At 41.5% G+C, this 23,888-nt stretch overlaps 1 protein-coding gene across 1 annotated transcript in view; it reads left to right on the forward strand.

The window, feature by feature from the left end:
* The first annotated feature begins 359 nt into the window (after nucleotides 1-359).
* Nucleotides 360-23,888, forward strand: part of IVD (isovaleryl-CoA dehydrogenase) — a 41,876-nt gene continuing 18,347 nt past the window's right edge. The window contains exons 1-5 of the mRNA XM_075192854.1: nucleotides 360-546; nucleotides 7,025-7,114; nucleotides 12,105-12,156; nucleotides 12,658-12,827; nucleotides 18,953-19,046. Of these exons, the coding sequence (XP_075048955.1) occupies nucleotides 409-546; nucleotides 7,025-7,114; nucleotides 12,105-12,156; nucleotides 12,658-12,827; nucleotides 18,953-19,046 (544 nt within the window). The 5' untranslated portion in view covers nucleotides 360-408. The remainder of the gene's footprint in view (nucleotides 547-7,024; nucleotides 7,115-12,104; nucleotides 12,157-12,657; nucleotides 12,828-18,952; nucleotides 19,047-23,888) is intronic.

The raw sequence follows: 23,888 nt of genomic DNA on the forward strand, positions 1-23,888 counted from the left end.
TCCCAGCAAGGCAAGACAAATGTCCTGCCAGCTGGGGCAGTCCCTTACAATCTGGACTAATTTGCCAAAGTTGCTGGGTATGAAATTGCTGTTTTCCTGCAAAAAAAAAATAATAATTCACCTGCAATATTTCTGTGAAAGTTCGGACAATGTCCTTAGTCCGTTATTTCTTTACGACCTGTTTATCCATATCTACCCTGTTAAGACTTTGTTCTTGTAATCGTATATAAAACCCACAGGGCGCTCTCAAGGTGAGTCAGCCGTGTAGTGTAAAGAGTGGGCGTGGCGTTGGTGGACGTCATTGTGGCAGGAAGTATTGGTTATCCAGAGGTGATTGGCTCAGGCTCTTCCACCCCCTTTATCATTGCGTTCCATAGGAGGGAATTGCGTCGATTGTTCCTGGATACCATGGCCGTGCTGCTCCGTAGACTGACCCGTTGTAGCCTCCCGAGTTGGCCTGTGCTGGCACAGAGTAGCCGGAGATGTTTGAGTGCTGAGGTCCCGGTAGATGACACTGTTAACGGACTAAATGATGAGCAGAAACAGGTGGGAGAGCGTGTACAGGGTGACCCCACTCATCCATACGGCTCTAGGGCTGTATAACATTTATGTTTGTAGTGTAAGGATTAGAATATAATGTACAATACATGCGTGGATGGATCCAGAGAGCGTGATTCTGTTACCGGTCATTAGCTGGTTAGTGGTACCTTGCTATTGATTGATAAATCGTGGATGTTAAAATGTGTCTTGTTTTGTGTTATTAGTTGTTCGTCCCGTGAAATTTCGGTGTTTAATTTGGCCCCAGCATTCTAGATGCTGCATCGGTTATTAGCTGTGTTCAAGCTACTGCCAGGGTCAACTCTGAAATGAAAAACAAGCCCAACTTACAGGGGAGTTGTTGTAGTGAAAACTACAAAGTTTATTGTTCATTATTAAATAAATACATATAAAGATTTCTACAATCTGTCTTCAGTGTCACTATAATGGTATTTCGCAGCACACATTGGCATTTAAAGCTTACTAGAATTTTCATAAATATTCATTGTAATTTTTTTTTGTAAGATAAAGATAATTAAAGCAGTGAAACTGCTTAATCTACAAGGTAGTAAACAGAAGCCCAGAAAAAAATATGAATGTCTATGAGAGAAGTTATCATTACCGGTGGAAGCAACTTGTACTTTGTGGGTAAGGCTTTTGGCTTGTTCCCACAAGAGAACAATGGATAAAATCTAAAGAAAATACTATACCCTCTCTCATACAGCATCTGGTACAGTAAAACATTTACCAATTGTGTTCTCACTGCTATTAAAATGCATTGAATGAAAGAGGTAATAATTCCAGTCAGGAACAAATATGACATATATACATGAATATAAATATTCACAGCTTAAAATAGGGATGTACTAAAAGGGTGATCACAGAAGGGGATGATCAGGATGATTACCTGCAGTTCACCTCCACACAGTCTACAATAGGAAGTGTATGTATGTATGTATGTATGTATGTATGTATGTATATATATATATATATAATTTTTGTGAGGAGTCTGTGTGTGGACCAGGTGTATTATAATAAAAGAATATAGCTAATCTATAGTTATAACAATCCTTAGTGTGTATTATTATACTGTAGTGACATATTATTTGTACATTGTATAAAAAAAAAAGCTTTTATATTTACGTGGGATGATCACATTTTAAGCATAGATATGCACACTGTGGAGTGTTTCCCCTGGGAAGATGGCTATATCTTCTTTATGTATTTGATATAACCATCTTCCCACTGGAAACTCATAGAAAACACTCCACAGTGTACATATATATGCTTAAAAGGCCTTAATTTCACATAAACAAAAAAAGAAAGAACTGTTTTGCTAGAATAAATCAATGCATGTAAGTTTATTTGTAATTGTTACATTTTGTTACGTTTTTTTTTATCAACAGGAAGTTATATTAAAGTAGAATTCATACTTTAATAAATTGTAAATTGAAAATAGTTATAAATTTAATAAAGTGTAATAGAATTGCTTTTTCTCTATTAGCAGCATTGGTTGAAAGAAAAAAGTTAGTGCCAACTAATGGCAGAAAATGTAACTGCGAACAACCATCCCCATCATCCTTTTCTGTGATCATCCGTTTAGTACATCCCCTTAAAATATTTTATGTAGATCTAGACTCCAGTTCTATTTTAATATAATTTATTGTAAATTCAACTTGACTTTAAGTTCTATGGAAAGAGTATGCATATACATGTCCTAGTATATGACCCTGCATTCCTCACTGGTTTCTTTACTAATCTCTTATGTTAATATTATATATTCTATGTTTTATAATGACTAGTAGCTGTTGGATCCTCCATGCTGGCTATGTTTACCCTGATTGGCTAGTCACAACACTTATTTAGTCATGTGCCATATTCACTTCACCATTTCCCTATGTGCTATAATATCCACAGCAAAATAGTGTTTTCTCTCTTTCTCACTAAGTCGTGGCTACTGACTGTAAATAAGGTAATGTTGTGAGTTCATGGGGCGGTACCCAGAAGCAGGCTGCGCTAGCGGGCAGGAAGCATCTGTCCCCGCCCCAGGCTGGTACCATAGTGGGCTACCTTGGCCTGGGTCACTAGGCCTCCTGCATTTTCTTTCTTTTTAAAATGTTCCTAATAGGCTGCTAAGCCAGCTATTGTTCACCGGGCTAAAATTTGCCAGCCCTCCCCTGGAGGTGCCACATTAAATTGGGTGACTAATTGGGTAGATTTACTAAAAATGGAAGTTTGAAGTGTTACCCATAGTAACCTATCAATTTCTAGAATGCACGTGATAAAACGCCTCCACTTTTCCTTTTTAGAAGTTTTAGTAAATCTACCCCTATCACTTCAGTCACGTGTGCTAGTCTTCTCAGGGAAGGCTCATTTAAGTCTGGGAAGAAACAGCTGTCATACGGATTTTGATCCCTAAAATAAACCCTACTCTTGTCCACTTTTGAACGCTCATTTAAAACACACTGAAAGTACAACATATATTCATTGTACCAAAAAAATGGTGAACAGTGTATGTAGTACCGATATTTAAAATTGGTGCAAGATCGTAACATAAATGTAGACCAATATTCGTACGGACTTTGCTTCAAGGGACATAAAAAGATGCTATGTAAAAAAAAACCTATAATACCCCATTCATACTGCACCAAAATCCCGGGTTTTTGCCGGGGCGAGCTCAAACGACCCGGGTCTTGGTGCAGTATGAATGGTACAAGTCAAAAATCCCGGGTTTAAAAACCCGGGTCTTCAACCCGGGATTTATCGAGGGGTAATTCCCGGGTCGGACCCGGGTTGCCTGCACTATGAATGGTGCAACCCGGGTTTTTCAACCCGGGTTGCACAGAAAACAAGCTGATTGGCTGTCTGCCTGTCTCTGGAGGATGATGTCATCGGTGGGAGCCCGTGAAAGATTCGAGAAGGAGTTTAGGAGAAATGGTGGATGGTGGAGTGCAGATCAAGCTGAAGCAGAATCGGAGTTTGTTGGAGAAAATTGCTTTTATTTCACTGAAAAAGTCACCTTTCAATGACATCACCATTTTTCAGCCAATGAAAACTGCTCTGGTGATGACTCCCACAAATTGCCAGGGCACAGACTTGTGCAGTATGAATGGGGTCAACCCGGGAAATTCCCGGGTCCGAGGTGCAGTATGAATGGTGTTTCTGAGCTGGGACGCTCCGAGCCCCGGCAAAAACCCGGCTTGAAAAACCCGGGATATTGCTGGGGCGGCAGTATGAAAGCGGTATAACATTGAAAACTAATTGATAGTATCAAGTATATATGGATTATGTGTTCCAGATTATCCTGCTTAACTTCTGTGAGAATATAAATAATAACCTGTATCTGGGAAAGGTAGTTTGTGATATGTTTGGACTTTGCTATAGCTTTTGATACTTTTCCACATGACCGATTGTAACCTACGTATAATGAATACTATTAGACAGTTGAATAGAAGTACCCAATGCCAGTAACTTCTGCAAAGGCTAATAATATCCTGACATGCTTTAAAAAGAAATGTACATGTTTCCGTCAATAACTAGACAACACCTTGAGTATGGTGTACTGTGTTGAATTCCTGTAAAAAAGACATGAGAACTAGAGATCGCTGGGTGCAGGTTGTTGGACAAAAGGAAATAGACTTCCAAGAGATGAAGTCATTGTTTAGGGGATATGTACACATGTTCCCATGCCTATAGAAGAGGCGATTTCTTGTACTGCTACCAAAGGGTACTCACTCCTGACCTATTAGTGTGGTGGAGACCAGCCTGAAATGCCGTGCGCTTATGAGATCTATTTCATTGCAAGTGCAGCTTTTACTGTACTACATATCCCATTAAACCAAGTATGTGTTTCCCTTTTTCTCCAACTCTCTCCATTCATGGATCTGTGATTACTTTACCGTGTGGCTGAGCAAATACTGAGATTCCATTTCCCAGTATCCTCTCGGTTGGTGGTGCTGTGGACTATAGCTACACATAAGTGTATAAACTCTACAGAATATATATAATTTTTTCCTATGGGGGGGCACTGTAATCGGTATATATTTGATATATATTTATTTTCGGTAATCAAAGATGGCAACTTTATTAATGAAAGGGATAGATAATTTAAGCAGCAAATTATGCTACACAAATTCAGATTGTTCACATAATGAACACTGCATCTAAAAGCAGACCTGATTAATGTGTACAAATATAATCATAATCAGCATAAAAGGGTAATGGATGCACAGCCTCCCCACCTTCTCTGAGCGTCACTCACTTCAGGGTGATAAGAGGAAAACTAGAAATTAAAAGGGCATAAATATCTGAGTCATTGCTGTCTGAAGAAAGCAGTGACTGTAAACATTGATATTATATTCAGTGCAAGAAGAAGCATAAATGAGTTTGTACTATTTAATCTGTATTTATGCTTTTTATTGCTTTCTCTAGTATAACTGTGTTCTTAACTGGTATCAATAATCTATATTTTTTGACTGAAGATTTATTTGTGCTCTGTTTCTGCATAGCAGCCCATTTGTACTTACCGTAAGAGTCGTAGAGGTATAGTATTCTCTGTTACAGAACGTGTTTGTCATATATACTAATTGGATTTCAGAATGGATTAAATACATTTATTTAAGGAAACAGTAGTGTCAAATAGTAAATATTAATTTATTGGGATAATTAATCCAGGGAATTGGTTGCTATTTTTTGCTTATCTTGTATCACTGTTTTTATATGACACTATAGTCAATTTTCATGAACTATATATGGAAAGTGATTGCAGAAATCATACTGCTGCGTTCCACTACAAACTGTACATTTGTATTGTTAACATTTATTTATAGAACAGCAGCAAGCTTTACAATTGTGGTAGTAAGTAACACGGTAATACAATAAGACTGGGTATTAACAGACAGACAAAGCGGTAAGAGGGCCCTGTTTGCGAGTTTATAGGAAGTTTATAGGAAAACAGGAGTTTTATACAGGAGTAGAAGTGTCACTTATGGCGTATTAGTTCAGACAGATAGCAATGGAAAAAGGGTTTGCTGAGGCTGTGTGATTCCTTGAGGGATCAGAGGGGTTTGGAATGTAGAAGCAGAATAGCTATATGTTCAGTGATCTCTGTAGAGTGGTATGTAATCTGGTAGAATAGCCTTGGAGGCTTGGGAATTTAATAAGCTTGTCAAAAGTGGTGAGTTTTCAGGGAACATTTGGAGTTTTGGAGCTTGGGGGAGGGGACACCACGGAGTGAGTGCAGCCTGAAAGAGTAACCGGGAATTGGAGCAGGTAATGTGTGGATGAGAGGTGCAAATCTTGGGCAGACTGGAATGGTTGAGTTGGGAGATATTTTGAGACTAGTGAGGAGATGTATGTAGGTGCAATTTTGTTAATGACTTTGTATGTTAGTAGAAGTGTTTTATATTTGACTCCGTAAAATACAGGCAACCAATATAGGGACTGACAGAGCAAAGCAACAGTAGAATAATGTTTTGCATAGTAAATTGGTCTAGTTGCTGCTTTCAAAATAGTTTGTAGAGGTTAAAGTCTGGTTTGGTGAAAGCAAAAGTTGCAATAATCAGTGTGGGAGATTAAGAGCATGAATTCGTTTTTGCAGCATATTGTGTGAAATATGTGCGTGTTCTGGAAATGTTTCTGAGATATAACCTGAGTCAACACAGCTGGTGATAGATGTAGAAAGGATAGATACATGTGGGTATCATCTGCATTGAGAGGATACTGAAATCCAATGGAGCTTATTAGCTTTTCCAAGAAAAGTGATATAGATAGAGGAGAGGACTTTAGTCTAGTCTCTAAGTAATGTAATTAACTGGGCAATTTTCCAGTGAATGACAAACAAGACTACACTCTGTATAAAGTAAGTGATGTCACAGGCTTGTCTTATGTCCAGTATATTGAAATAAAGTATTTCTTTATTGGAGATCACTAAAATGATCCTGTGGCCTGGGATGTAGTTTGGCTTCCAAATAACCATAAAACAACCTACCTGTTAAAATGTTTCAGTTTTAACATAAGTACAGACGGTTTACCAACTTAATGTGGATGATGCTATTTGTTAAGTTGATGGGTTTTGTGTTTTTTAAACGTTCGGTAAAGTAGGCTTGTGTAAAAAAAAATTAGACTGTACTGTAGCTATATAATTGTATTCCATTAATAATTGGTCCCCGTTTTATAAATGAATACATAATTTCCCCATCTACCAAAACAGAAACGCCTCCTACTGATCAGTAACCTATACTGAACTAATTGGAGGAAAAATGTCTCCATATAAATCATGCAATGCCAAAATACTGTATTAATAATCATTTACATATGGAGTAGAATTTTAAACTTGACCATCCAGATTATGTAGATTTTTGGGTGGGCTTCAATTTAAATTCTAAACTGGATTATTGTGATATTACGTTCCATTCCAGCATTTATTCAGAACAAAATGGTCTGTTTCTGGCACATGTGCTATAAATGTAATCTCCCTCCTATTTAGCTCCGGCACACACTGCGCAAGTTTCTTCAGGATCATCTGGCCCCTAAAGCACAGGAAATAGACCAACAGAATGAGTTCAAGGACATTCGGGTGAGTAACAGTAGTGAGAATGTGACTGGAAGTTGATGGTCCTCTTGCAGAAACAATTTACTGTGAAGTATATCCCATTGTTAATCCAACTTCAATACATTTCTGCTTTGTTCTGTTGTTCACATCTATAATATCTAATAAGTTCCTTTTCTAGGCTTTTTAAAAATTGATTAAAGAGGAAAAAGATAAAAGGGAATTAAATAATAGGCTGCTTGTGTACAACCGTCTGACCCACTTTCTCTCCACTCATTCCTACCTTTGCATTTGGGTTTCCATCATCCACACTCCACAGAGTTTACCATCACTAAAGTTGCCAACAATCTACTCGCGACTAAGTGGAATGCACATCTCTTTACTCATCCTCCTTGACCTCTGGCGATCTCTGCCCTCTCTCCTGGACACCCTTTCTTCACTCTTCTACTTGCATCCTCCCATATTTATAGGAATTCCTTTGACAACATCACTATCTGCCTAGTACATAATGCCTCAAACTTGCAAAATTAAAAGCAAATAAGTCAATGGCCCCAAACGGTATACATCTAAAAGTATTAAAAGAAGTAAGAACAGTGCTTCCATCACTATTAACCAATTGCAGCTGAAAGGTGAAGATTCAGTTTCTGCAAATCCTGATTATTTTCTCTTGGAGATTCCTTCCTTAACTATATGACAGGTTATTGAATCCATTGAGGCGTTCCCTTTGCTCATTATCATCTGCATCCTCTACAGTGGGAGCTCCTGAGGGGCTGGAGAAATCTCACCTGTTGCATTCCCTCTGAATGTATGATACTCCAAAGTATAGTGTCCATTGTGGACTGATTCTGAGTTGTGAGATGTGATCACAGTTGTTAGCCTGAGGGCAGGAGGTAGTCTGCCAAGATTACAAGGCAGACCATCTAGCACCTTTTATCTAGCTCCTTTGCCAATCCAAGGCTATCTGTACATGTTGTATTCAAAAGTCTTTAATCAGCTTATAAATTGATTAGAACTTCCAGACATGGACCATATGTCCTAAAGACAAAATCACAAAATTTTACAGCTCTTGCATGCACGATCTACAGATGTTCCTGTGGACACAGCGGTGAGTTCCCCAGGTCTCTCCTGGTCCTTTCATCTGGATTATGTTTTCGCCCTTGGTGCTTCTTTCCATGGTCTGGAAGTTTAGGTGGGAGGACATCCTGCTGATCTTGCTGGCTCCTGACAAGTCAGAGTACCCTCAATCCTTCCTTGCAGGTTTTTCATGGTGACTTTATCCAAATATTTTTTATGAAGGCCTTTTCCAATATCAGAATCTCACTGGCTTAGCCCTACATTAAATACTCTTGAGGCCGTAGTTTTAAAGTGCAGACGTTTGTTTGCACAGGGTTATAGGTCAAATTTGCTTGTGACACGCATGTGCAAGTGAGTGCACCACCACTTCCTTCTTGACATCTTTCACCTGCCTCCCCCCACTAGCCTAGAGAGACAGCCTGTTCTCACCTCTTTGAAGGTTTCTGTACTGTTTTGACATTCCACTTCCAGAGACCACTAGTCTTTGTCCCAGAGATCATGCTTCAGGGATGGCTCAAACAGACCTGTTTCGCCATCCAGCCCCTCGGTAGGACCTAAACTGCTGCATTTCTCTCGTCAGGCAGACCTTATTAAACACCAAGAGGACAGGATATTACACTTCAAGTGTTGAAGCTGGCGGTGTTACCTTGGGTCCCCAGCTCATTATTTTTCATAAGGACAAGGTGGCAGCCTACTATTCAATTCTACTGCTCTAAATTCCTGTTCATACTATTTAAGAGCAAGCGTAAATAGGTCTCCTGAGTTCATCTCGCATTGGGTGTGTGAGGTAACCTGATCTGCTTGTGCATGGGCTGACACATTGACATTTCACTCCAAATGTAGTTCCTTCCTGGGCCTGGAAGCGTCAGACTTCTGCTGAACACTTGTGTTTGGAATCCTTCGCAAAATTCTGTTGGGTGCATATTGTCTTTTTTTTTTTTTTTTTTTTTTTTTTTGGTGCGGCTTGGCAGGAAAGTGTTTCAAGTTATGGTTGCAGAGTATCCATTTCTTTTCCGTTTCTTAGCAAAATATGTTGGGATATTCAATAGCTAGTCTGTGCTCCACTTAATTGAAGGATAAAATAGTGTTTAAACCCTTTTTTTTTTTCTTCTTTTCTTTTTTCCCTCCAGAGCCATGTTCAGATATGTTTTACTTCACTTGGTTTACATGTTTTGGATTTTTCTTTTTACATCTCCTATTCCTTGATGCCAGTGACAGTTGTTTCATTTACTGGGCTTGTGGCTGGTATGGGGCCCAGAGGTGAGGCGCGGCCGTAGGTGCTGGTCCATCTGCTCTCGAAGCTGAGCACTGCTCTTCTGAGCTTACAAAGGGGCTGGCACATGCAGTGAAGAGCAGAGTCCTCAGGAGGTTTGGACTGGATCCCAAGCCGCCCCAAATGTTGCTCTGTTGTCCAGTGATTGGGTGTTATTCAACTGTTTGCTGCTGTGCATAAATTGAGCTCCCTGGCTTAGGGAAGGTGCTATATGGGGATAGCATGGTATTTCTTTTTATTTATTGTCAAAATGCCATGTATCCTGTGGTTGGTGCTTAACACTATCATTAGTTTGTGTCATTTGACTTCAAAGAAAAGAATGTATTGGTAAGTGTAAATCCTATTTTGTGGACTGTTGGTGTTGTAACTGCCCATGAACAATGTAGAAAAAAAACCCTACATTCCAAAGAATGGTGGAGGAAGAATTTGACCAACTAGACCTTAGAAAACCACAAGGAGTGAACTTGATTTTCAATTTAAAGGAAAAAGAAGCCCTACGAGAACTAAGTGAGAACTCACATATTGTCATAAAACCCGCAGACAAGGGAGGGGGTATAGTCATCATGGAGAAAGAGAATTATAAAAAGGAAGCCCTTAGATTATTGGGAGATCCCATAATGTACGAAAAAACTTAAAGAAGACCCTACTAACCAATACAATAAATTACTTTTAGAACTTTTGAAGAAGGGCAAAGAAAAGGGAATAATCTCCAAAAAAGAACATGACTATATATTTTTGAACAACCCGAGACTACCGGTGTTCTACTTCCTCCCTAAAATTCATAAGTCATTAATAGATCCGCCGGGACGACCAATAGTGTCAGGGATAGGTTCACTCACGTCCAGATTGTCAGAGTATATAGATATCTTTCTCCAACCCATGGTGGTCAACCAACATAGCTATATTAGGGACACCACGCAAATACTCAATATTTTAGATGATCTGGAATGGAAAGACAGTTATATTATGATGACATGCGATGTAACGTCACTTTATACAGTCATCCAACATGAACAGGGGTGTTCCCACGTGGAAAACATCTTGAAGACAGAATCAACACTTAAGCAGGAGCAAATAGAATTCATAGAGGCCATACTGTTTATACTGAACCATAACTATTTTTGGTTTGAAGGGGTGTGCCACAGACAGGTTTGCGGGACCGCTATGGGGACAAAGTTTTCCCCGAGTTACGCAAACCTGTTTGTGGCCCATTGGGAGAACCAGCGAATTTGGAATAATAACCCCTTCATAAACAATGTTGTACTATGGCGTCGATTCATAGACGATTTAATAGTCGTATAGGAAGGGGATATGGACACCCTTTTATCCTTCGTTCAGTGTATTAATGAGAATGATGTCAATCTGAAATTCACCAACTCTATCAGTAGAGAAAGGGTGGAATTCCTGGACCTGGAAATCGGTATCCAGGACGGTAACTTCCACACAAAGACCTTTGTGAAGGAAGTAGACTGCAGTGGACATATATTGGCAATGAGCAATCACCACCCTAACTGGCTTAATAGTATACCGGGAGGCCAATTTAAAAGGATTAGGAGGGACTGCACCAAGATAGAAGATTTTGAAGAACAAGCCGAAGAGCTTAGTAGGAAATTTGAGGATAAGAAGTATAATAGTAGCAAAGTGCAAGATGCACTAACAACAGCAAGAGACCTTTTAAAACCTAAAGATAAGACCTCCAACAAGAACATTGAAGAAAAAATAAACAACATTAGATCTATCACACAATGCAGTAGCCATGCCAATAAAATAAGCAACACGATTAGAAAATATTGGCCAATACTCTTAAAAGATGACAAATTGGCTGGATTAATCCCAAAAAAACCTCAAATTACTTTCAAGAAATCACCAAATCTACAGAATAGCCTAGTTAAGAGTGCGTTACCTATACCAAAACAGGTAACAACAAGCACTTGGCTGAACGAAAATAAAGGAGGATTCTATTTTTGCAATAAATGCTCTTCGTGTAGAAATAATCATATTTGTACAACGAAGCCTATAGTTGAATTTACATCTAACTACAATCAGAAAAATTCTGCATCAAAGAAAAGATTACATGCGACACTGTGGGCGTCATTTATCTCCTACATCGTAAGTCTATCCATTATAATATATTTAATGATGCAAACAGTACATTGGACTGACTATTGATGGATAGTGAAAATATGATTTTGTAAAGACTACATCATTTTATGATCAGGAATGTTTTAACTGCAGCAACATGCACTAGAGATCTCAATCAGGTCACAGTAGAACATAGTTATATACATACTCTGGCCAGAGATATACAAGTGTGCATATCATAGCAATAAATAACAGCTTTACCCGATATGTGTTAGGTCTTCTTCTTTTTTCTAAGTGGTGGAGCGCCGGGGAAAAACTTTATAAAAAAAACCTACTGTTCCTCATTTATTGTGTCTTAACAAAATAATAGCTAAGCAGAACAGAATGTTATTTAAACTTATTGCCGGAATTTTCACTTTATAGAGAAACAGTATGTTCATCAGATTGGCCCTAAAAATATACACATACACACACATATTTGTGTGTGAATTAATGAAGAAATAACATGTAACAACTGTCACTTTTTCAAATTATATCATTTATGCTGCTGATAATTGTGCTTGCATTTATGTTTTTATTCATGTGTAGAACTTTTGGAAGAAGCTTGGAGATCTTGGCGTTCTTGGTATAACTGCTCCAGGCAAGTACACAACTCAAATGTACAATGTACATACATACTGGAGACTAAAGGAAATACAGAGGTTCATGTACAACAAGCAGTTAGAAGGCCATGCTGATTTGCATATTTAGGTATGGGAGCTTTTTATCCAGAATGCCTGGGGCTTTGCGTTCTCCAGATCAGCCCCCGCCCCCCATCAGTTTGGAGCATTAAAAACACATTTATAATGGGCCCCTGACTTTCCATAATGACAGGCATTGTCCTCATTACCATAGCTAGTAGTACTTCTCAGAGTGACTGTAGTAAGTGCACAGTAATCATGTCTGCATGTAAGACAAAGAGCAGCAGAAATTTACTTATTTTTCCTATTCTTATTGTTCCAATCCTATCCCTGCACGAGTTTCTAGTTCTATTCCATAGTTGTTGGTTTTCTTTTTTTACCTTAAATCATAAATATACTTCTTCTATCTAATTTTATTGCCCCTCTTTCTGGGTTGACTTATTGGCTTAATTATTTTTCAGTGGAGTATGGCGGAGCTGCTATGGGTTACCTGGAGCATGTTTTGGTAGTGGAGGAAATCTCACGTGTGTCAGCAGCTGTCGGCTTGAGCTACGGTGCTCATTCCAACCTCTGTATCAACCAGCTGGTGAGAAATGGAAGCGAAGCACAAAAAGAAAAGTATCTGCCTAAGGTATTGTCTCTAGTATTATTGATTGTTAATAGCTCACTCTGTAAATTATATCTTCTGTTGAACCTATTGTTTTGGATGTTTTAGGGGACAAAGTTATTAAAAAAAAGAAAGAAAGGGATTGATAAAAGACTGGCTCATCTTTAATTATATCACTAAATTATTTACAGCTTAAATAAAAAGAAACCAGTTGCAAGTCCCACACCTACACTGTTTAGTTTACAAGTTACTGAAATGTAAAGAAGTGGAAGTTGCTCAAATCAATTTATAGGCTATAGCAGGTGCTTGAAAGGGTGGGGTTAACCTAAAAGGAACAAACACTCAGAGATCCCCCAGCACACTATAGCCAGCGACAGATCTGCCATTTCTACTGTAGATAAAAATGCAAAAGTTGCACACATTTGCAAATGTGTGTTAAAGCCACCCGCCACTCCACGGCGCTTTTGCTAATAGGGTGGTCCTAACTCTAAACAATGAGTCCCATATATTACTTACTATATATTACTGCTTTTATGTAGGAGAGGGGTGAATTGAAATCTCGTTCTAAAGTATGTTTTGTTTGTACAGTCAACCAGTGTGACTGGATCACTCATAAATAACTTATGGTATAGACTTATTTAAAGGAAATAGCGCAGGGCGCTTATTTATATAATTATAAATAACTATTATAAATAATTATTATAACTTATTTTTGATATTGTGAATTAGGAAATCATTATTTCCTGAGACCAGGGTAGAAAATTAGGTTTTTCTGTTTTTAACCTTTCTAAAGCAAATGCCTATTTCTGATGTATATATCTGATACAATGAGTCTTTGTTTACAAAGCCTTTGTGTATTGTGATGTAGGGAAATTAATTTTGGGGTTTTTGTCTTTCTTTGGGAATGTGTGTTCGGCGACTGTCTGAAGAAGGTGTTCATATCAGCTAGAGCTTTTGACTTGCTAGTATGTGTCCTGCCTCTGAAATGAGACGCAGGATATCACAGCAAGGTTTTAAAGATATCGCAGATAAGTGTAAATATTGTGGCCTTTGCAATGCATGTAAATCCATGTTTGTGTAAACAGGTTATATCCTGATCAGGAAAATAGGAGGTTGCATTGGACAAATAGTGGTGTAGTATTAGCTGCAGCCAAGGATGGGGGTAACCAACCCTTATATGATACAGATGAGAAAATCTTGATGTGCTCAAATACTGATATCAAAGTGGGGGTGTGGTGCTGGAATATATCACTAGAAAAATGGTGATAGATGGCAGGGAGGTTAAATTGTATGTAGCAGAGTAATTTGGCAGTACAAGTGAGGTATGGTGGCCTCTAAGGAGAACAGGCAAACATAATAACAAATAAACAATCAAAGTTCTATGCTGTGGTAATGAATGGGTGACCAAAAGTTCCGTGACATCTATGTGTCCTGTGCAGGAAAAACGCTGGGGATCTGGAACTGCGACACTGGTGTGGCTGTGTACAATAAGAGGCAGTGTGGAATAGCTGTGCAAATACCTTGCAGCGCTATGTCAAGTGTGTGTGAGTAGAGGTGTCTTGCAGCGATGATCTGCTGCCTGGTGCCGCCGTATGCTGATGCGAGTCTGTGGCCAGCTGACTGTGGTTGTGGGGAAGCGTGTGGCTCCCTGGTCAGTGGTATCCTGGTTGTTAGCCGCCGTGTCGCTCGTCCATTAACGGGATCTGCAGGCGCCGTGTGAGTGACGTCACGTGTTCGTCGGGTTCTGTTAGCGCTGGCAAACGCGCATGCGTCAACCGCGGTGGAAAGAAGTATGGGAAACTACATGGTGAAGTATCTCAAGGAAGTTTATTACTTGTGTAATGCAGCACTTGCATAGAGAATACTTGGCAGTCAATCGAAGAATAATCAGGAGGAATGTATTGTTCCGACGCGTTTCGTCCTATGGACTTTCTCAAGGAGTGAGTGGGAGTGGAGATCCCCTGATTGGATGGGAGATCTATGGATTGATTGGCCGCTGTGACGGAGGAGGGGTTATGGGCTATATTGTAGCTGGTGGATAGGCGGATGAGGTGAAGGTGTGGATTTGTTTTCGCCAGTGTAGAATAATGAAAATAAAAGTGAAAATGGAGGATGGAAATAGAAATAAAGGTGACGCTGAATATAATCATACCGACTAATAAGATTTCAAAATGAATTGAGAAGTAAATGGAGATGAATGGGAGAAATGGCGATGGCGTGATGCAAACAGATGGAGGCATAAGACGTGCTGATTTATAATGCATGGTTGGAGGTTCCGTTGTATGTGTATCTGATGCTGCGGTCTGATTTGGATGGGTGATATCCAGGCTAGTGTGACTTGATGAATTTTGATGGACAAGGGAATGGGGGGGGGGGGTTGGGGAATGATGCAGCATGTTGCTAAATCGATGTGGGGACGTCTGTGAGTAGACACAGTATGCGCCGGGAGGTGACAGTTTATTATCATTATGGACATATCATATAGATCTAGATGGAGACTGTGGGGTAAAGGTTACTAATATCTTACGCAACATTAATTAAGATAATAGTGGTTTCAGATCGAAATCTAAATTCAGACCTCTGGGGCTGAGGGTCTTAAGGTTAAAGATCCAAGATGCTTCTTCCTTATTGATTAATTTTAAGATGTCCCCGCCTCTCCAGTTCCTTTTGATTTGTTTAATGGCTGTAAAAGTGAGACCTTCTGGATTAGAGTTGTGAACTTTGTGGAAGTGATCTGGCACGCTATGGAGAAGGAACCCCTTCTTAATATTACGTATGTGTTCGTAAATACGGGGTTTCAATGGTCTGCTAGTTCTCCCTACATACTGTAGGTTGCATGTGCATTCCAGAAGGTAGATTACATTATTGCTGTTACAGGTCATGAAATCTTTTATCTGAAACTGTTGTTTGGTGACTTGCGATTGAAACTGACTGGTTTAGTTGAGTTGGTATGCATGTTTTTGCAACCTATGCATCTGCCACAGTGGTAGAATCCTGTAGGAGGTTATGACTGATCAATAGTTGACTGTTGTAGTTTGGAAGGGGGTATATGGTTGTGAACCAGGGTCCTGTGTAGACTTTTAGCTTTTGTGAACACTATTTTGGGTTGGGTGGGCAGAATATGTTGCATTGTCGGGTCCTTTAGTAGTATGTTCCAGTGTTTCTTTATGATTTTACTGATTTTGTTGGCTGCTGATGAGTATTGGGTGATGAAGTAAATGTCGTCTGGAGAGGAGGTGGTTGATTTTTCAATCCCGATAGGTGGGGGGTGTTTGTATGTCATCAGAGATGCTCTGTCTGATTCTCGGGCCTGGGTGAAGGCTTTGTCGATTGTTGCTGCTGGATATTGTTTGTCAAGAAAATGTTGTTTAAGTTCCTCCCCTTGTGTGTCGTAGTCATTAAGATTTGAACAGTTGCGGCGTATGCGTTTGAATTGACCCAGTGGGACACTGGAGAGCCAAAGTGGGTGGTGGTGGCTTGAAGCTAGAATGTAGCTATTTACATCTACTTTCTTATGGAATGTACATGTGTTAATGGATTGATTGTGTATGAATATCTCAAGATCCAAGAATTCTATTTTAGATTGGCTTATTTGGCAGGTGAACTTGATGTTATCTGAGTAGTCATTGATGTCATCTAAAAACTGGTTAAGGGAGTTTGAGTCCCCTTTCCAGAAGAATAATACATCATCAATGTATCTTTTCCATAGCACCAAGTTTGCGCCGATGTTCCCGTTCCCCCATATGTGATCTTCCTCCCACTCTGCCATGAAGAGGTTCGCGTAGCTCGGCGCAAACTTGGTGCCCATGGCGGTGCCTCTGTGTTGGAGGTAAAGGTTGTTTTCAAACCAAGTTTAGTTGTGGGCGAGTATGAAGTTTATGCCTGTAAGGATGAAATCAATCTGATCCTGGGATAGTAATCCTTCAGATTGGAGAAAATGTTTAACGCTATTGATACCTGTCTGATGTTCTATGATAGTGTAGAGAGAGGTGGCATCAATAGATGCTAACCACAAATCTTGGGACCAGTTGATATCCTGTAGTGCTTGAATGGCTGCTGTGGTATCTTTGAGGTATGATCTCTGTTTAGTAAAGTAATCTTGAAGGAAATGGTCAAGATACTGGGACAGATTGGATGTTAATGAATCTATCCCAGATATGATGGGTCTGCCAGGTGGGTTGATGGGGTTTTTGTGCAGTTTGGGCAGATAGTAGAAAACTAGGATGATGGGATGTTGTTTGTATAGGAAATCGTATTCTTTACTGCTGAGAATTCTGGTTTCTTTCCCAAATTTGAGTAGAATCTGTAGTTCTTTTTGGAACATTGGGGTAGGGTCTGATTTAAGTCTGCTGTATGTGTTGACGTCATCCAAAATGGATTGGGCTTGTCGTATATAGTCCCGTTTTATTGAGTATTACTAAACCACCACCTTTGTCGGCTGGTTTGATGACAATGTGGGTATTGGATTTGAGGTCCTTGAGGGCCATGTTTTCTGGTTTGGTGAGGTTGGGCTTACTAGTGGTTGGTTTGGTATTCATTGTTTCGAGTTCGTCTGTGACTAATTTCTCAAAAGTGTCTATGTAACTTGATTTGGACTGTATTGGGTAGAATGTGGACTTGGGTTTAAGACTGGTGTGTATGTACTTGGAGTCTTGTGGCGGGCGATGTTGGTGTTGGGCAAAATACTTTTTTAAGGCAAATTTTCCTAGTGAAGCGTTGAATGTCAAGGTATGTCTCAAATTTGTTAAGATGACAGGTGGGTGCGAATTTAAGTCCCTTGCTGAGCACCGAAATTTCATGATCTGTAAGATTGTGTTCACTTAAATTGAAGATCCCCAATCTAGTGGGGGAGGGCTGAGGTTCGGGTGTGATTTGATCTTTTTGTTGGTGCAATTTGTGGCCTCTTCTTCCTTGTCTAGTTCTGAAAGGTTTCGTTTTTTGTGTTGTGTGTGTATTTGTGTTAATGGGTCTGGGGCTGAGGGAGGTTTCAGGCCTAAGGCTAAAAAAGGCTGTTTGGAAGTGTTGGGGGTGACTGACGGATAGGCGGTTGGATTTATGTTGGCTGGGTGTCTGGCAAGGGTCTGATGTTCGGAAGGGATGCCTAGGGTGGAATTTGAAGTTGTAGGGTTATCTGGTGCGTTGGGGATGGTTGTGTTGCTGGATAGATAGAGGTTGGCATCTATCCATCCTTGTTCGAATGAGCGAATAACCAATGACTCATACCTGGATGTATCTAGGGGTGTACTGGCAGGGAGAGATTGGTTGTGTCATTATGTATGGTGAGTAGGGAGGAGTTGGATAGATTTGCGTCATCAGTTGGAGTTGGTGACATGGGGATGTTGGTGGTCTGGGAGTTCACATTGTTAGTTAGCCGCACGCTTCCCCACAATCACAGTCAGCTGGCCACAGACTCGCATCAGCATACGGCAGCACCAGGCAGCAGATCATCGCTGCAAGACACCTCTACTCACACGCGCTTGACATAGCGCTGCAAGGTAATTGCACAGCTATTGCACACTGCCTCTCATTGTATACAGCCACACAAGTGTGACCGTTCCAGATCCCCAGCGTTTTTCCTGCACAGGACACATAGATGTCACGGAACTTTTGGTCACCCATTCATTACCACAGCATAGAACTTTGATTGTTTATTTGTTATTATGTTTGCCTGTTCTCCTTAGAGGCCACCATACCTCACTTGTACTGCCAAATTACTCTGCTACATACAATTTAACCTCCCTGCCATCTATCACCATTTTTCTAGTGATATATTCCAGCACCACACCCTCACTTTGATATCAGTATTTGAGCGCATCTAGGTTATATCCTGATGCTAAAATAGCCTGTCTAAATTGTATAAAAGGTACTAGCTTGTAGTGGGAACTTGTTCTTTCTGACCTGAAAGCTGGTACCTTCAACCAGTTTCCTGTTTGGTTGTACCTACTTACTAATACTTTCATTTTTCATGACAATGTATACTGGTTTTTAAACAATTTTATTGTGTGATGCCAATAATCGGCTATACAAGCATTTGTTGTAGGCCTACATTTGCTCAGTCATCTTCCTAATGTTTTATACACAAATAACTTTTTATTTTTGGATGTCTGTTCCATCCATTTCTCATAACTGTATGTATGTTCTTTAAACAGCTCATCAGTGGAGAACACATGGGAGCATTAGCCATGAGTGAGCCGAACTCTGGTTCTGATGTAGTGTCCATGAAACTGAAGGCAGAGAAGAAAGGTAATCTCTTGCATAAAACGTTTGGTAAAAAATATAAGTGTCAATGTTTTAATCACGTGCCCCTTTTATTATATCAGCCACAACATTAAAACCACTGAGAAGTGGAGTAAATTGAATAACATTGATTATCTTGTTACAATGGCATCTGTCAAGGGGTGGGATATATTAGGCAGTAGCAAGTGAACAGTTGGTTCTTGAAGTGGAGTTGCCAGAACTGGACCATTGAGCAACAGAAGAAGGGGACCTGTTCTGATGAATCACGGTTTTCCTGTGGAAGGCCAGGTGTGTGTGCATCATTTAACTGGGGAAGAGATGGCACCAGGATGTACTATGAGAAGAAGGCAAGTCTGTGGAGGCAGTGCGATGTTCTGGACAATGTTCTGCTGGGAAACCTTGGATTCTGGCATTCATGTGGATATTCGTTTTGACACATACCACCTACCTAAACATTGTTGCAGAAAAAGCACAGTCCTTCATGGCATCGGTATTTCCTGATGGCAGTGGCTTCTTTCAGCAGGATAAAGCACCCTGCCACACTGCAAATATTGTTCAGGAATGGTTTGCGGAACATAACGAAGAGTTCAAGGTATTGACTTGGCCTCCAAATTCCCCAGATCTCAGTCCGATAGAGCATCTGTGGGATGTGCTGGAAAAACAAGTCCGAACCATGGAGGCCCCACCTCGCAACTCACAGGACTTAAAGGATCTGCTGCTAACGTGTTGGTGCAAGATACCAGAAGAAAAATGCTACCTTTTGATTGGCTCAATATGAAAAGGATATTACTGTAATTTCGTTATTTCTGCTATACTCCCCATATCCAGTTTCTCACCCAGGCATGTTGCTCCCACTTTCTCAATATTTCCAAGATACAACCAATTCTCACCCTAGACACAGCAAAAAATCATCCGCTACCTCATCATGTCCTTCTTTGACTGTAATCTTCATTCTCTTGTCTATTTTCCTTAGAAATAGACATAGAAATGGAACTCTTAGAATTATCAATAAAGGTTTACCTCAGATGGAGCTGCTAGTGAAACAAACTTGAGAAAGTTTCACAAACAAGGAACATAGGTCCTCTCCTTCTTTCTCATGTGCCCTCTGGAACGCTAGATCAGTCCGCAACAAACTGACTGCTATCCACAACCTCTTTTTATCCAATTCCCTTAACCTTCTCGCCATTACTGAAACCTGGCTGTCCAAATCTGACACCGCCTCCCCCGCCGCTCTCTCCTATGGTGGCCTCTCCTTCACCCACTCCGCCAGACCTGGTGCCCGCCCAGGCGGGGGGGAGGGTGGGCTTCCTCCTATACTCCACATGTACTTTTCGTGTCATCCCCCCTGAACCCTCCCTCTCCTCCTCCTTTGAAGCCCACTCCATCCGCCTCTTCTACCCCATCCATCTCCATGTCACTGTCATCTACCGCCCCCCTGGCCCCCTCTTCCTTGACAACTTTGCTGCCTGGCTTCTTCACCACCTCTCCTCTGACCTCCCCTCCATCATCCTCGGCGCCTTTAACTTCCCCATCGACAACCCCACCGACCCCGCCTCCAGCAAACTGCTCCCCCTTTCTTCCTCTCTTGGTCTCACTCAGTGGACCTCCTCCCCTACCCACTGCCTTGGTCACTCCCTTGATCTTGTCTTCTCCTACCTATGTAGTCTCTCTGACTTCTCCATCTCTCCCTTTCCTCTATCCGATCACTATCTCCTCTCCTCCTGCTCCCCTCCCCCTGCTCAAACCTACTCTGTCCATACGCAACCTCAACGCTCTTAACCCGCCCACTCTGTCCTCCTCTCACGATACCCTACTTTCTCCCTTTTCCTCCCTGGCCTGCCCCAACCAGGCAGTCTCCCTCTTCAATCTCACCCTCACCTCTGCTCTGGATGCGGTTGCCCCTGCCCACTCCGTCCACCCTCGCTGCTCCAAAACCCAACCCTGGCACTCCAAATTTACCCGCTTCCTCCAAAAATGCTCCCGCACTGCTGAACCCCCACTGGAGAAAATCCCGCTCCCTGGCTGACTTCCTCCACTTTAAATTCATCCTTTCATCCTACTGCTCTGCCCTCTCACTCGCTAAACAATCTTTCTTTAAATCCCTCATCTCGTCCCAATCCTCTAACCCCCGCCGCCTCTTCGCCACCTTCAGCACTCTCCTGGCCCCACCCCCTCCTCCCTGACTGCCTCCGACTTCGCCTCCTTTTTCTCCTCTAAAATTGAGGCCATCCGACTTGAAATCTCCTCCTCCTCTCTCTTGTGTCATCCTCGACTCCTCTCTCTCCTTTGGCCCCCACATTTTCTCTCTCGCTAAATCCTGCCGCTTCCAGCTGCGTAACATCGCTCACATCCGGCCCTTCCTCTCCCAAGATGCCACCAAATGTCTTATTCACTCTCTGATCATCTCCCGCTTGAACTACTGTAACCTCCTCCTCACTGGCCTCTCCCAATCTCATCTTGCTCCCCTTCGATCTGTTCTTAACGCAGCCACTAGGCTCATCTTCCTCTCTTTCGCCGCTCCTCGTCTGTCTCCCCCCTCTACCAATCCCTTCACTGGCTCCCCTTCCCCTTCAGAATCCTCTTCAAGCTCCTCACTTTTGCTTACAATGCCCTTGCCAACTCCACTGCACCCTACATCTCCTCCCTCCTCTCTATTCATGCTCCATCCCGCCCTCTCCGATCTGCCAATGACCGTCGCCTCTCTTCCCCCCCCTGATCACCTCCTCCCATGCGCGTATCCAAGACTTCGCCCGCGCTGCCCCCCTCCACTGGAACAAGCTCCCTCCCTCCATCAGAACTTCCCCATATCTGTCCAGTTTCAAACTGGCTTTAAAAACCCACCTTTTTCTTAAAGCCTTCCAGTCTCCCACTTAATTTCCTACCTTTTTCTTCTGCCTCTTCCCCTTCATTCCCCTTCCCCTATCATCCCTTACTCCCTCTCTCCCCCGTGTCTCTCTGCCACACCCCTTAGATTGTACGCTCCTTTGAGCAGGGTCTCCTCTCCTTCTGTCTTCACCACTGTTAACTCTGCTCTTCAGCTACCTTGCCCTCCTCCTCGAGGACCCTCTTCCCCCCCCCCCCCCCGTCCCCCCTCGCTCCCTCCTCTCTCCCCTGGGGGTCTCCCTGTCCGTGCCCTCCCTCTTGGGCTCCGTCGTATGCAGACCTTCCCCTCTCTCCTCCCCTGCCCTTGCTGTGCTTTGAGCTCACGGAGTTACTGTGCTTATTGTTTACTGCACTGTGCTGTCTCTCCTCGTATTGTAATTTTGTTTGTCCCTGTTGGGCGCTACGGACACCTAGTGGCGCCCTATAAATAAAAATTAATAAAAAATACGATACAAGGAAATAAAAAAATGTTTACCATTTAACTTCTATATCTGTAATTTATATTCAACGACATAAATACTCTCATTTTCTCACCTTTCACCCTGCTCGAGATCAGTTTATATTTTGGTCCCTGTGGCGAAATTGCAATAATAGCGGGCTTAACCTCCATACATTCTGGAAAACAGGCGCCATTTTGGTTATTATAACGGTACAGGTATGTGCCCAAAACATTTAGCTGTCTACACATGTTCACTGAAATACCTTCGTGAAGAACTTCTTTAGTATATTTTTCTTTTTCAATTTTTTCTTGTTTGCTAACAGGTGTAACATTAGTGGTATCTAAACAGGCCTTCTCACCGTTAATTCTTCGTTCTGACATAAAAAATTAGGTTACAAATTAGTTTACATTGCTTTATGTGACACTAGAATGAAATAAAGTCCTACCAGGTACACTACACGTGCTACTGACCTCTTTAATGTCGTTGTCGTCCTGGTCCAGTACTTTGACCATCATCTCCACCTCTCTTGGGCTCATTGGATTTGCTCTTTGCTCTTCTTGAGTATCTCCACCCCCCCCACCTTAACTTTTCCAACATTTTTTGGCCCTTCCAGCACCATCTCTAACTCTATCTCCGTCTCTGTCTCCATAGCTGCAACCCCCACTGACACATTCTCCTCACCCGCAACCCCCACTAACACTTTCTCACTCGCCATCTTCTGACGCTCCTCGGCGCCAAACAGGCTCCTCTGTCATTTTATACACTCAGACATGGGCGTTCGTTTCTACTGTGGACCAATCAGCGATGATGCTTGCCGAGAATGGAACATTCCATTACATACGAATGGCTTTTATTAGGGAATATTCACTGCATTGTACTTTAGCAGTTAAATGTTTTTCTAAATTTAATGTATATTACTAAACTTCTATTTTATAGAAATGAATGAAGAGACAGTGTTGCCTTCTCTTTTTATGCAGCTTTGGGTGTTAACTATAGTGAAAGCTCTGCCCCTTTATGCTTATGTCTTTGGTATCTCGTTACATTTACCTCAAATGTCGCTGCAGTGTGTACGAAATTTAAAATCATTGCTCATGTCAACATGGCTGTAAAAAGTCGCTAAAGGGGCGTCCGCTCTTCCCTTTATCGTCCTAAACAAGGCTAGTGTGTATGCAGTCCATGGACCAAGCGATCGGACCATCGATCGCATGTAAAATCGCTCGGCATAAAAATTTGGTCGAAATTTCTGTAGTGTGTACCATTGAGAGAGTTCTTCAATGGTCCAGGGTTTACGATGTTCCAGTAGACTGCTGGTCATAGGTCAGTTAATTTGATCTTCTTCCAAAGGTACGGCCTACTCGCTCCCAACTGTTGCATATGTGTCTTCCCGACGAAAACCAGTTTAAACTGACCCATAAGCAGAGTGTTTTTGAGTATTATTGTTATACTGTTCATAACTAGCGACCGCTGGGTGCACTCGTTTCTCAGGTTTTTCAGCTGGTAAACTATGGATTGAGTCCAAACTCCA

This window comes from Mixophyes fleayi, chromosome 12 (genome assembly GCF_038048845.1).
Source record: "Mixophyes fleayi isolate aMixFle1 chromosome 12, aMixFle1.hap1, whole genome shotgun sequence".
NCBI lineage: Eukaryota > Metazoa > Chordata > Amphibia > Anura > Limnodynastidae > Mixophyes > Mixophyes fleayi.